The sequence below is a fragment of the Trichomycterus rosablanca genome, chromosome 1, assembly GCF_030014385.1.
Source record: "Trichomycterus rosablanca isolate fTriRos1 chromosome 1, fTriRos1.hap1, whole genome shotgun sequence".
Taxonomy (NCBI): Eukaryota; Metazoa; Chordata; class Actinopteri; order Siluriformes; family Trichomycteridae; genus Trichomycterus; species Trichomycterus rosablanca.
In genome coordinates this window covers 78,614,165-78,629,492 of record NC_085988.1, presented here as the reverse complement: position 1 = coordinate 78,629,492, position 15,328 = coordinate 78,614,165, and the positions used below count along the sequence as shown (strand labels likewise).

The 15,328-nt window shown below is 43.5% G+C and overlaps 1 protein-coding gene across 2 annotated transcripts in view; it reads left to right on the top strand.

The window, feature by feature from the left end:
• Positions 1–11,201, top strand: part of tbc1d22a (TBC1 domain family, member 22a) — a 259,440-nt gene extending 248,239 nt beyond the window's left edge. For both annotated transcript variants that reach the window (XM_062996460.1, XM_062996461.1), the window contains one exon: positions 10,820–11,201. In XM_062996460.1, coding sequence (XP_062852530.1) covers positions 10,820–10,948 — 129 coding nt within the window. In that variant the 3' untranslated portion in view covers positions 10,949–11,201. The remainder of the gene's footprint in view (positions 1–10,819) is intronic.
• The last annotated feature ends 4,127 nt before the right edge of the window (positions 11,202–15,328 follow it).

Below are 15,328 nucleotides of genomic sequence, written 5' to 3'. Positions count from 1 at the left end.
GACTGCATGGGTTTCCTCTAGGAGCTCCGGTTTCCTCCCACAGTACAAGGACATGCAAGTGAGATGAATTGGAGACACAAAATTGTCCCTGACTGTGTTTGATATAACCTTGTGAACGGATGAATCTTGTGTAATGAGTAACTACCGTTCCTGTCATGAATGTAACCAAAATGTAAAACATGACATTAAAAATACTAATAAACAATCAAACAACTGCCCTAGATGTTTGGTTTCTTCCTGGATGGTGTCACCCATAAACAGGGCAGGATTTAATTAAATTAGTTTATTTATGGAACACCTGTGAACTCATGAACTCCAAAACTATCTGTGCCAGGTACTGTGTGTGTCTGTTTTTAGTTTATTTCATTTTCATTTCATATGTTTTACCACTGCCTTGACTTGGTAGGGATCACAGAAACACACACTAGACAAGACGCCAATCTATCATTGGGCCTCGGCCACCCACCTCAGACATAGTCAATCGTGTCTGTATGTACTTGTAGATTCCCTGCCCTGTTTATGGGTGACACCATCCAGGAAGAAACCAAACATCTGGACAGAAGTGTCAATGTCAATTTATTTATAAAGCACATTTAAAACAACAACTGTACAATCTACAGTAAAATAACCATTACAGGCAACAAAGAACAGTAAAACAATAAATAATATACAATGAGACCACATTAATACAGACAAACACACACTCTCATACTGTGTTAAAAGCCAAAGAATAAAGATAGGTTTTTAACCGAGACTTAAAAACAGTGAGCGTCGATTTTGGTACGATCAGCAGAAACTGGTCAGCTGATCTAAGTGACCTAGATGGAATATATGGTCGCAGGAGATCTGAAACATATGACGGGGCAGAGCCATTCAGTGCTTTAAAGGTAAACAAGAGAATTTTAAAATCAATTCTAAAATGAACAGGGAGCCAGTGGAGAGAAGTGTCTTTTCATACCGATAAGTTAGTCAATCGGAATGACTTAATATGCAGTCATTGTCTGGGTTAATCATGTAAATCATATGTTTTGTCCTTTACTGTTGATGTTGTACTACCAGGGTGTTAGTGTAGTGCTCTATCATTAAAATACAAATTAAGGCGATATATTTAAGAAGAACGGTGTTCCATCCATCCTTTGCTGTTCTAGATATTGGATGCCAAGGCGTTCTGCAGCTATAAAGGGTTTCATTATTGCACAGCTTCTTACCAAGACGCTTTATGGTTGGATTTTGATTTTGTGCCCAGTCTGCATCCACAAAGCATCTGCATCTAAATGTCAGTGCAGCATTAATACTGCAAGGAACTTGTGCCTCTTTTCCACTGCGCGGAACCCTGTGGTACGATACATTTTAAAACCCATTGTCCCACATTTAATGGTGGTTTTTATTACCAAGTGACCCCAAGTTTCCTTCTTGACCAGGGACCAAGCGTATCTATAGTACCTAATGACACTTTGATAAATATAATTTGTTTAATTTGAATCACAAATTAAACATGCTGCAACATTTTCTTAAAAATAAATAAGCCGCTCAGGTGGCGCAGCGGTAAAACACGCTAGCACACCAGAGCTGGGGTTTAGAATATATCGTATCGAATCTCAGCTCTGCCATCCAGCTGGGTTAAGTGGCTACATGAACAACGATTGGCTGTTGGGATAAGCTGGACCAGGGTTCCTCATAACTGGTGCAATTACGACCTCTGCTGGCTGATTGATGGCGCCTGCAAAGAGTTGGGGAATAATGCTGATCAGGGTGTGGCTCTCTTCATGCACAAGGCTGATCCACATATGAGCTCACCTCGTGCAGGTGAAAAGATGCAGTCGGTACTGCACACGTGTCGGAGGGGGCGTGTGTCAGTTGCAAAGCTTCTCAGTCAGCAGTGGAGGGTTGTATCGGTAGAGGTGAAGCATAACGCAATCAGGGTAATTGGATACGACTAAATTAGGGGAGAAAATTGGGGGGGGGGGGGGGGAAGGGGGGGTGGTGATAAAAAAAATAAGACAATAATGCAGCTGTAAATTATGCTAGCCCACTACTAGATCCAGGATCTGAATCCCAAGCGATGCCATCAGCTGGTCTTGCATGTACATACAAACATGATTGGCTATGTCTGAGGTGGGTGGCCGAGGCCCCACAACAAATTGCCGTCCTGACCAGGGTGTGTTTCTGCATTGCACCCAGCGATTCCAGGTAAAACCAGCCCACCTCAATCCCTACCAGGTCAAAGCAGTGGTAAAACATATAAAAATGAAGATGAAATAAACTAAAAACACACACACAGTACCTGGCACAGACAGTTCTGGAGTTCAGGAGTTCACAGGTGATCCATGAATAAAGTCATTTAATTGAACCTGAATAAGTCTGCTAATCATGTACATAATGAACAGGCTATAAGCTGCTCAGTAGACCTACTGCTCTTAATGTATTTGAAATGAAATAATCCTGAGCTGTGTAATCACCGGAGCACTCAGCACAGGTTTTTTTTTTGTCCTCCAGCTCAGACTAGGTTTAAATTAAAGAAAAAACTTTTGCTAAATGGATGCTGTACGTCACTTACAATAGTTCAGCTAAAATAATTAATCTTGCAGTAATAAATTACTGTTTATGGTAATGTCATCATTCACAATAGGACTTTGTTTGCATTTTTGCTGCTGTTATTTATTTATGGCGGCACAAAGGCTAAGTGGGTAGCATTGTTGCCTCACAGCAAGAAGGTCCTGGGTTCGATCCCCAGGTGGGGCGGTCCGGGTCCTTTCTGTGTGGAGTTTGCATGTTCTCCCCGTGTCTGCGTGGGTTTCCTCCGGGTGCTCCTGTTTCCTCCCACAGTCCAAAAACATGCAAGTGAGGTGAATTGGAGATACAAAATTGTCCAGGACTGTGTTCTATATAACCTTGTGCATTGATGAATCTTGTGTAATGAGTAACTACCGTTCCTGTCATGAATGTAAGTGTAAAACATGACGTAAATCCTAATAAACAATCAAACAAACAAAAAAATTATTTATGTATTTATTTTCAGTGGCCACATTTTGGCTACTACATGTTGTAACTTCAGTGCCATAAAAGTTTTCCCTCCTATGATTTCTTTACATTTGATAATATTAATATTGTTGGTCTTATAGGCCTTTATGGCAACTTTGTTTTGTTCTATTTTGCCGTTTTTAATGGGTAGAGCGGTGGGTTACCAAAGGTTGTGGGTTCTAATCCTGGCTCTGACATGCAGCCAGTGTTCGGTCCTTGATCAAGGCTCTTAACCCACTGATGGGGTGCACTGATGTACAGCTGCTGTCACTTAATCATCACATAAAAATCTTCTTCCCCTTAAAGCGTCTTTGGGGAATTTGTGCATTTTCAGTCTAAAGTGCAACCGTAAATGTTAGGGAATGATATTAAAGATAAATGCCTGGCTTGCAATCAATTTATCTAATTCATCCCAAAGGTAATCAGGGGCCTCTGTTCAGGTCCACTGATGTTTCTCTAAAACAAACTCATCAAACCCTGTCTTAATCAAGTTTGCTTTGTGTCCAAGTCCAAGTTGCCAAATCCACTCAGATTCATTTATTTTTCCTCTTTGCTTTTACGCTGCACATCAGCGCACAAGCAACTTTGATCGCTTGCTTATTGTTGACGTGCATTTTTGGACGTAGTATAGCTAAACCCCTCGTCACTTCTTGCGTTTGTTTTCGTGACGAAACGTAGATTGGGCGACCAGACAGACTCGCCTGAGATTCCTCCTGATGGTAGATGGTGTAGTGTGAAACCCCCTATCGCCGGTCAGTCGTGTAGTGTGAAAACCACAACGACTAAAAACACTCCCGAGTGCAAGAGATCCAGTCGTGTAGTGTGAACTGTACAGCAACCTGATGACTTGAAAGTCGTGTGGTGTGAACTTGGCAAAATGTAAGGTGATAAACTGCAATAAGGAGGAACATTTTTCTGGATCCTTTATTTATTTATTGTGCCCTATTGGCTACATGGACGTGTTTTGTTGGTTATTAATATTACGTTTTAGCTTTTTTAAGGCAAGTATGTGGCCAAATATTTGGGTGAGATATTTTTTTATTACTTGTTAGCTTTATTAGCTACTGTCCAAATCATTGTACCCCAGTTGTGTCCTGGCTGATCGACTACACCTGGCTGGGGAAAAGCCTTGCCTTTATGTTTCTTTAATGTACTTGCTCTGTTGACATGTATTTAACATCATAAACTGAACTGGAGCTGGACCCGTGGCTCCCAGGACCCAACACACATCTGTATCCATTGTTCTCTTTTCTAGTTTCTGTTTTCTCTGGGTCTCAGTCTGTCTGTTAAGCCGTTAAGCAGACTCATTCCCTCCGTCGTGCCAGCCAGGCTGGGTGAATTAGGCTGGGAGATTGAGGCTGTGCCTCCTCTCTAAGCTTCTCTAATGCTCTCATTGACTTCGGGCTTCGGTGAGCCTGGAGCCGGGCCGGCGCTCCTTCGCTGAATTACACTCTCCGTTTTCTAGCTAAGAGAAATGAGTTGCTGCTCGCGAGGTCCTGACCGCGCCGCTGCCGAGACAGACGCTCCGAAACGGCTTACTGACAGGCACCTCACACTCCAGTGCCTCGCCGAGATTGAGAAGGCAAAGACGCACTGATTGAAAGTTAAAATAATTTACAGGCGTGCGGCGGCGCTTTATGATGGCCCACCGTGACCCAGTCGCAATCAAAAATAAACAGCTTGGTGAAGCGCAGCCTCCTCCCTCTACCAGCAGACATGAGGTTGCCCCTGGCAACACCATCTTCTTTAGATGTGTGTGTGTGTGTGTGTGTGTGTGAGAGAGAGATAGAGAGAGAGAGAGAGAGAGAGAGAGAGAGAGAGAGATCGAGAGATCTTAGTTTGATAAAACATGTGTAACTGTGTGTGTGTGTGTGTGTGTGTGTGAGAGAGAGAGAGAGAGAGAGAGAGAGAGAGAGAGAGAGAGAGAGAGAGGGTGAGAGTGACCTGCTCCTGGCTATGCAGTCTTCTTTAGTGTGATAAGGTGTGTACTTGTGTGTGTGTGTGAGAGAGAGAGAGAGACAGAGAGAGGGTGAGAGTGACCTGCTCCTGGCTATGCAGTGTTCTTTAGTGTGATAAGGTGTGTACTCGTGTGTGTGGATTCAGTGATTAAAAAGTGTGTGTGTGTGTGTGTGTCAAAGAGAGAGAGAGAGATTATGCTTCCTATCACCCTGGCATTGTCGGTGTAATGCTGGCATAGTGTGCAAATGTATCATTAGGAATTATGTGTGTGTGTGTGTGTTTGGTTTTAATTCGTCTCACTGATTGTAGAGATTGAATTTGTGTAATTAGAGTACTGCAGAATTATCCATGTACTGTACCTTAATCAGTTCCTAAAATATCTCTCAGTGCAGAGTCGGCATTGTGTCTGTGTGTGTCTGTGTGTGTGTGTGTGTGTGTGTGTGTGAGTGAGTGAATGTGTGTGAGTGAATGTGTGTGAGAGAGAGAAAGGGCGAGAGGGACATGCTCTTGCCAGTGCAGTCCTGATAATGTGTGTGTGCATGTGCGCGCGTGTGTGTCTGTGCGCGCCTGTGTCTGTGTGTGTGTGTGTGTGTCTGTGTCTGTGTGTGTGTCTGTGTGTGTGTCTGTGTGTGTCTGTGTGTGTGTGTGTGTGTGTGAGAGAGAGAGAGAGAGAGAGAGAGAGAGAGAGAGAGAGAGAGTGTGTCGAAAGGAGTCCCCTAACCCAGCTGGTCCTGAGTCTCAGTGACCTAAAACACACTAACATCACACACACCAATCAGCCTCACCACACACTCGCCCAAAACATTACACCCAACCAAATTCTAACCAAACAAAATTACATTAAATACTGGACTGAGACAATACAACAACAACACAGACTCCAGTGCTATTCAGCCCTGAACCGAGATTACTCTCTGGCTGCTTACCTGACAGAAATGAAAGAGAAAAAACTGAGGAAGGTTTTGACGAGGTACAGACTCAGTGAGCACAGCCTGGCCATCGAAACCGGGTGGCGCAGACAGAGCTGGACACCCAGAGAGGCCAGGCTGTGCTCTCACTGTGAGCTTGCAGTGGTGGAGACAGAGCTGCACTTCCTAACAGAGTGCCCAAAGTACAGTTCTATCAGGAGTCTGTACTATGGGAAGATCCTACACTGCAGTAACACACACAAACTGCCCTACATACTGGGAGAGAAGAGCGGACTGATCACACACGCTGCACAATTTGTAGCAGCGTGTCACAATCTGAGGGACAACCAGTGAGGCCGAGCACAAATTATTATTGATTATTACTGATATTACAGGGTGTTTATTTTATTAATTTTTCTTTGACCTTCTTTATTGATCATTAATAATCCTATAAATAACTTAAATTCTAGAGTTGTATTTTTAATCTGTTTTATTTGTTATTTTTTATTGTTATTAATTTTTTATATACAGTGTATCACAAAAGTGAGTACACCCCTCACATTTCTGCAGATATTTAAGTATATCTTTTCATGGGACAACACTGACAAAATGACACTTTGACACAATGAAAAGTAGTCTGTGTGCAGCTTATATAACAGTGTAAATTTATTCTTCCCTCAAAATAACTCAATATACAGCCATTAATGTCTAAACCACCGGCAACAAAAGTGAGTACACCCTTAAGAGACTACACCCCTAAATGTCCAAATTGAGCACTGCTTGTCATTTTCCCTCCAAAATGTCATGTGACTCGTTAGTGTTACTAGGTCTCAGGTGTGCATAGGGAGCAGGTGTGTTCAATTTAGTAGTACAGCTCTCACACTCTCTCATACTGGTCACTGAAAGTTCCAACATGGCACCTCATGGCAAAGAACTCTCTGAGGATCTTAAAAGACGAATTGTTGCGCTACATGAAGATGGCCAAGGCTACAAGAAGATTGCCAACACCCTGAAACTGAGCTGCAGCACAGTGGCCAAGATCATCCAGCATTTTAAAAGAGCAGGGTCCACTCAGAACAGACCTCGCGTTGGTCGTCCAAAGAAGCTGAGTGCACGTGCTCAGCGTCACATCCAACTGCTGTCTTTGAAAGATAGGTGCAGGAGTGCTGTCAGCATTGCTGCAGAGATTGAAAAGGTGGGGGGTCAGCCTGTCAGTGCTCAGACCATACGCCGCACACTACATCAAATTGGTCTGCATGGCTGTCACCCCAGAATGAAGCCTCTTCTGAAGTCTCTACACAAGAAAGCCTGCAAACAGTTTGCTGAAGACATGTCAACAAAGGACATGGATTACTGGAACCATGTCCTATGGTCTGATGAGACCAAGATTCATTTGTTTGGTTCAGATGGTCTCAAGTATGTGTGGCGGCAATCAGGTGAGGAGTACAAAGATAAGTGTGTCATGCCTACAGTCAAGCATGGTGGTGGGAATGCCATGGTCTGGGGCTGCATGAGTGCAGCAGGTGTTGGGGAGTTACATTTCATTGAGGGACACATGAACTCCAATATGTACTGTGAAATACTGAAGCAGAGCATGATCCCCTCCCTCCGGAAACAGTGTCGCAAGGCAGTGTTCCAGCATGATAATGACCCCAAACACACCTCTAAGACGACCACTGCTTTATTGAAGAGGTTGAGGGTAAAGGTGATGGACTGGCCAAGCATGTTTCCAGACCTAAACCCAATAGAACATCTTTGGGGCATCCTCAAGCGGAAGGTGGAGGAGCGCAAAGTCTCGAATATCCGCCAGCTCCGTGATGTCGTCATGGAGGACTGGAAAAGCATTCCAGTGGGAACCTGTGAAGCTCTGGTAAACTCCATGCCCAGGAGAGTTAAGGCAGTTCTGGGAAATAATGGTGGCCACACAAAATATTGACACTTCAGGAACTTTCACTAAGGGGTGTACTCACTTTTGTTGCCGGTGGTTTAGACATTAATGGCTGTATATTGAGTTATTTTGAGGGAAGAATAAATTTACACTGTTATATAAGCTGCACACAGACTACTTTTCATTGTGTCAAAGTGTCATTTTGTCAGTGTTGTCCCATGAAAAGATATACTTAAATATCTGCAGAAATGTGAGGGGTGTACTCACTTTTGTGATACACTGTATATGTATCTTCTTTTCTAATTTCTGTTTACTGTTTATTGTTTACTGCTTTGGCAATAATGTATCTAATTACATTCATGCCAATAAAGCACCACTGAACTGAACTCCTGGCAATGCAGTCTTGATGGTGTGTGTGTGTGTGTGTGTGTGTGTGTGTGTGTGGGTGTGTGTGGGTGTGGGTGTGGGTGTGTGTGTGGGTGTGTGTGTGGGTGTGTGTGTGAGAGCTCTACCCTGAAAAGAGTCCCCTGTGTCAGCTGGTCCAGAGACTGACCAACACACTGACCCCTAACAACCCCAACTCTCTGACCAACACTGCTTCCCAAACACCAATCAGGATCACCCAAATTCACACAACCCAAACTTAATCCCAAAACAGACTAAACTGCTATCTGACCCTACAACCTGGCCACGTATCTCCTTACTGTCCGAGGTACGAAGCAGAGACAGATCCTCACCAAATACAGACTGAGTGACCACAGCCTGGCCATCGAGAGAGGCAGGTTAAAAAAGTCCTGGATCCCCAGAGAGGAGAGACTGTGTGGTCACTGCAGGACAGGTGAGGTAGAGACAGAGGTGCACTTCCTTCTAAACTGCCCAAAATACACAACAATTAGACACAAGTATTTTAATCAGTTTGGAAGAGAGGTGAGCGGCTTCAGAACGCTGACAGACAGCGAGAAACTGGCCATTATATTAGGAGAGGGACCATCAGCCTCCACTGCAGCCAGATATGTACAGGAGTGTCACACACTCCGGGACAGTGAGTGAAACACCAAGTAAAATCCCCACCCACCCCCCACACACCCACCACACACACACACCACACACATCGCACACCCACCACACACACACACACACAGTAATATTTTCTCTCTTTTTGTGTGAACAATTGTTTTATTACATAATGAATATTTTCTTACCATTTTTTTTCTATGTATATACTTGTTCTTTTTTCAAATATATATATACAGGTCCTTCTAAAAAAATTAGCATATTGTGATAAAGTTCATTATTTTCCATAATGTAATGATAAAAATTAAACTTTCATATATTTTAGATTCATTGCACACCAACTGAAATATTTCAGGTCTTTTATTGTTTTAATACTGATGATTTTGGCATACAGCTCATGAAAACCCAAAATTCCTATCTCAAAAAATTAGCATATTTCATCCGACCAATAAAAGAAAAGTGTTTTTAATACAAAAAAAGTCAACCTTCAAATAATTATGTTCAGTTATGCACTCAATACTTGGTCGGGAATCCTTTTGCAGAAATGACTGCTTCAATGCGGCGTGGCATGGAGGCAATCAGCCTGTGGCACTGCTGAGGTGTTATGGAGGCCCAGGATGCTTCGATAGCGGCCTTAAGCTCATCCAGAGTGTTGGGTCTTGTGTCTCTCAACTTTCTCTTCACAATATCCCACAGATTCTCTATGGGGTTCAGGTCAGGAGAGTTGGCAGGCCAATTGAGCACAGTAATACCATGGTCAGTAAACCATTCACCAGTGGTTTTGGCACTGTGAGCAGGTGCCAGGTCGTGCTGAAAAATGAAATCTTCATCTCCATAAAGCTTTTCAGCAGATGGAAGCATGAAGTGCTCCAAAATCTCCTGATAGCTAGCTGCATTGACCCTGCCCTTGATAAAACACAGTGGACCAACACCAGCAGCTGACATGGCACCCCAGACCATCACTGACTGTGGGTACTTGACACTGGACTTCAGGCATTTTGGCATTTCCTTCTCCCCAGTCTTCCTCCAGACTCTGGCACCTTGATTTCCGAAAACAGTACTTTGGACCACTGAGCAACAGTCCAGTGCTGCTTCTCTGTAGCCCAGGTCAGGCGCTTCTGCCGCTGTTTCTGGTTCAAAAGTGGCTTGACCTGGGGAATGCGGCACCTGTAGCCCATTTCCTGCACACGCCTGTGCACGGTGGCTCTGGATGTTTCTACTCCAGACTCAGTCCACTGCTTCCGCAGGTCCCCCAAGGTCTGGAATCGGCCCTTCTCCACAATCTTCCTCAGGGTCCGGTCACCTCTTCTCGTTGTGCAGCGTTTTCTGCCACACTTTTTCCTTCCCACAGACTTCCCACTGAGGTGCCTTGATACAGCACTCTGGGAACAGCCTATTCGTTCAGAAATTTCTTTCTGTGTCTTACCCTCTTGCTTGAGGGTGTCAATGATGGCCTTCTGGACAGCAGTCAGGTCGGCAGTCTTACCCATGATTGCGGTTTTGAGTAATGAACCAGGCTGGGAGTTTTTAAAAGCCTCAGGAATCTTTTGCAGGTGTTTAGAGTTAATTCGTTGATTCAGATGATTAGGTTAATAGCTCGTTTAGAGAACCTTTTCATGATATGCTAATTTTTTGAGATAGGAATTTTGGGTTTTCATGAGCTGTATGCCAAAATCATCAGTATCAAAACAATAAAAGACCCGAAATATTTCAGTTGGTGTGCAATGAATCTAAAATATATGAAAGTTTAATTTTTATCATTACATTATGGAAAATAATGAACTTTATCACAATATGCTAATTTTTTGAGAAGGACCTGTATATACTAATGTAAGCTTTGACAATACAAATATGTAAATTTGTCATGTCAATAAAGCGAATTGAATTGAATTGAGAGAGAGAGGGTGAGAGAGAGTGAGAGACACCTACTTCTGGCAATGCAGTCCCGAGAATGTGTGTTAATGCGTGTGTGTATGTGAGAGGACGTCTGTGCAGAGTGTCTAACATGTTCATGCATTTCTCCTCACAGGGCCTGATGATCCTGCTGCAAAATCTTCCCACGATGCACTGGGGTAACGAGGAGGTAAGCGTGCTGCTGGCCGAGGCTTACAGGCTGAAGTTCGCCTTTGCAGACGCCCCCAATCACTATAAGAGATGAGGCCTCTCGAACTGACCGCCGACTGGAGAGCCACAGTCCACCCTCTGATTCCTAACGGGCCACTCTGACACCCCCTCACGGCCCGCGTGGAGACTCTCAGAGACTCTTCTCATCAGTTTAAAGTGGAACGTCTTCATGGGACTGGGTGTACAGCTCTCCATTTCTGTCTTTACACTTCTCTTTCTGTTCTGACTAACCCCAACACTCCGGACGGCGAGCGTGTGCCGTCCACTCCGAGAACGCTTTTGTCCAGATTACTAACACATTCAGTCTTTTTGTGTGCTTTTCAGATTCCTGACCCTCTGTTGATTAGAGGTTTCGTGTAGGCTTTCGCCCGTGCGCTCTCGACCGGTTCAGATAGAAACGCTGACGCACTGTGTGAGTGTGTGTCTGTGTATGAGTGTGTGTGCTTGGTTTAAACTCGAGAGGAAGTGCGTCTGGCTCACGGCTTCTCGGCTACACCAAGACTAATAGCCGGAAGTGTGCTTTAGCGCTGAGCGGGCTTTATTACGGCCCTTTTGTGCAGCTGCAGGTCAGGAGTGCGCTGCATTAAAGGCAATAATCACGCATTACTCAGACGGGAAGACAGAACTGAGACGTTCGTCCTTACAGCCGAAACAAGTGCGCTAGTTAAAATAAAAGACCCTGCAAGTAGAACGGGAGGACGCTTTATTTAAACCTAGGTCTACCTCAGGAGCGCAGAGCTTGGAGAATTGTCTGTATCTACGTTAGCTCGTTAGCCATGATGTTGGTTCCCTGAACACTACTGTGTGGCACTTTATTTTACTGGATGGTAAGTAGCTAGTATGTGACTTACTTACTTAACAGATTGGGTTTTAAAAACAGGACTAGTAAAGCTCTGACGGGTTAATACGCTTAGGCTTGTATCATTTCTGTTCATCTAGTGTCCTTTTATTAGGGATAGCACTGTCACCTCGCAGCAAGCACGTCCTATGATCGATTCCCAGTTGTGGCAGTTGTAGCCTAGTGGTTACTGGACTAGTAATCCAAAGTTTGCTGGTTCAAGCCCCACCACTGCTAGGCTGCCACTGTTGGGCCCTTGAGCAAGACCCCCCTAGACAGTATACTATCACAATTCTGTTAGTCGCTTTGGATAAAAGCATCCGCTAAATGCCAAAAATGTTAATGTCAATAATTTCCAGGTGGAGCAGTCCGGGTCCTTTCTGTGTGGAGTTTCCTCCCACAGTCCAACCAGGCAGATGTGGGGATTGAACTAGTAACCTCCTGATTACCAGTGGTTTAACCACTGAGCTATTACCAAAAAACGTAAATAAATCCTAGATGTAGTTAACCCAGGCCTCGACCAATCCGGTATGTCTGCATGTTTGATTTGGACTCTTCTATTTATCCGGGGTTGGGACCAACACTAAGAGTGCTCTGATACAAGCACCCTCAACGACTAGGTTAAATAAATGTTCAAATCTAAAGAACACTCCACAACAGGTTAAACACCCCTGTCTGAGGTATTTTTGAAGTCCTTGTTTGCTGTGAGGCGACAGTGCTAGACACTGTGCCACCCTGAAAAAGGTTCGGGAGCTCAGGTTTCCTCCCACAGTCCAAAGACGTGCAAGTGAGGTGAATTGGAGATACTAAATTGTCCATGACTGTGTTTGACATTAAACATGAACTGATGAATCTTGTGTAACCAGTAACTACCTGTCCTGTCATGAATGTTGACAGTGTGTAAAAATCAATGTTATTAGGGTTACCCTCGGCCTGTGTAGCAGCACACATTCCAGAGTCCAAAAATCATAACCGGTCTTGATGTCTAGACAGCAGGGTTAGTACTTCTGTCTCCTCCACTGACAGTGACTGTAGCATCTTCAGCCATGTGTACACTCACATTTACCACTGGCCCCACTGGCAGTAGTATTGCTAAATTGACTTTTTACCTTTGTGTGCCATTGTCACAGGATGCCACCTTTCCACCTTCCACCAAGTTTGTCTCCTGATTGGTCCAACAGTAAGGCATTCACCCTGATATCAGGAAACAGTGAGTTCAAGCTCTGATGATGCCACATCTGAAGATCAGACCAGTGTTTCCCTGTATATGAAGGGATGGTATTCCTATTCATCCTAGCAATCAAAGCAGTACTTGTGAAATCAGATTTGTACATCTTTTTACCAGCTGAATGTTGGCATCATTCGAACTTCAGTTTAATTTTTTGTCACGTCTACAAAGATAAAATCTGTGAATTTTGAAATGCACTCAGCCTGTTTTCTATTTTGTAATAAATGTATTCCCGAAATCAGCATTTTTAGGGACAGTGGTTGCCTAGTTGGTAGAGTCAATTAAAAGGTTGAGAGTTTGAATCCCAGCTCTGCTATGCAGCCACTGTTGGGCACTTGAGCAAGGCCCTTAACCCTCTCAGCCCCAGGGGTGCAGTACAATGGCTGACCCTGTGCTCTGACCCCAGCTTCCAAACAAGCCGGGATACACGTGCATATGTAAATATGACAAGTAAAGGCATTCTATTCTATTCTGGGGTCAACAGTGAGCACACATGCGAGGAACTGTACATAAAATAATTAGGACACTACTTTTATTGCATTTTATTAAGTTTTATAAATACACACACTATGTGGCCAAAATTATTGAGACATCCTAGTTATTGAGTTCGGGTGTTTCAGTCAGACCCACTAATAAAGTGTGTTTAATACCAATGATATAAAATAATTCATATGCTTGTAACTTGGTGAGCAGTTTAGGAAAGGCCCTTTTATGCTTCAGGATGACTGTACTGTCTGAACAAAGACCTGATTTCAACCCAGCTGATCACTACTGGGAAGAATTGGAAGACTAATTTCAAGGCAGGCCTTCTCACCCAGCATCAGTCAGGCGGCACGGTGGCTAAGTAGGTAGCCCTGTCGCCTCACAGCAAGAAGGTCCTGGGTTCAATCCCCAGGTGGGGCGGTCCGAGTCCTTTCTGTGTGGAGTTTGCATGTTCTCTCCGTGTCCACGTGGGTTTCCTCCGGGTGCTCCAGTTTCTTCACACAGTTCAAAGACGTGCAAGTGAGGTGAATTGGAGACACTAAATTGTCCATGGCTGTGTTTGATATAACCTGGTGTAGTTACCGTTTCTGTCATGAATGTAACCAAAGTGTTAAACATGACTTTAAAATCCTAATAAACAAACACCCAGCATCAGTCCCCAACATGGAAAGCAGCAGAAGCTATTTACCAGGCTTACCAGGCTAATTTCTATCAAGTCCAGAGTAACTGAATGGTAAAATAAAGTGCCACTCACATGTCTTTATTATTAATGTGTTATTAGAGTAAATGAGATTTGCCTTAATCTGTCTGATCTGATTATTTTAGGGACAGACACAGTTGTCACTTTGAGCCCGTCGCTGTTAGGATGCATCAGTGAGAGTGTTTAGGGAACAAAGCGTTTTTACAAGCTGAGTGTTGGCAGTATTTGAACTTCAGTCGTGTCATCAGGCTTTTGGATTTCTGTCACGTCTACAAAGAAAATATCTGTGAATTTCGAAGTGCACTCGGCCTATTTTCTGTTTTGTATTAAATGTATTCCCGAAATCAGCATTTTTTTCATTTATTATTTTCTATCTTGTTTACACAAAACCTAGGTTGTGCCTAACATCAAATAAAACTCATACTATCCCAGATTTTTATTTTTCTCTTAGAATAATTTAGAAACAACTGGAACGTTGCTTTTGGGTTCAGTGGGCATGTGCTGATATTAAATTATTTAAATGTTTTTGTTTCGGCTGATGTTTTATTATCATTTATTATGTTGCTACATCATTGTTTATTATTATTATTATGTTTATAATTTTTCCCAATTTAGTTGTATCCATTTACTCAGATATCACTTGTTACTGCTGCAGACCCTAACCGAGGAGGGCTGTACCTAACAAACACCGGGTGTGTATTTGCCAACCCCTTCTTTTCACCTGCACCAGGTGAGTGCACACAGTAACAGCCTCCAGGAACCTTTACTCTGCAAGCAAAAGCAGAGATGACCAACTTCTGCAAAAAATGTGAGCTAGCAAAACAATAACACAAGCCGCTAGTGCAGGTTCAACTGAACCTAATGTGCATAAAATAGATAAAGTACAGCAATAACAGATCTGGCCTTATTTCTATTGGTAAGATTTTGCCATTATATTTTTTGTTACCTGGTTAATGGTTTAGATAAATAATTCAGAAGGTTATTTGTTGTTGTAGATCATGTTTATGGATACATTTGTAACATACTAGGTAAAATAAGAATAGAAAGCGAAACACCAGTTAGCTGGAGTGGCTAAAGAACTGTCACCTCACAGCAAGCAGGTCCTATGTTCGATTCCCAGGTGGAGCAGTCCGGGTCTGCGTGGGTTCGGTTTCCACACACAGTC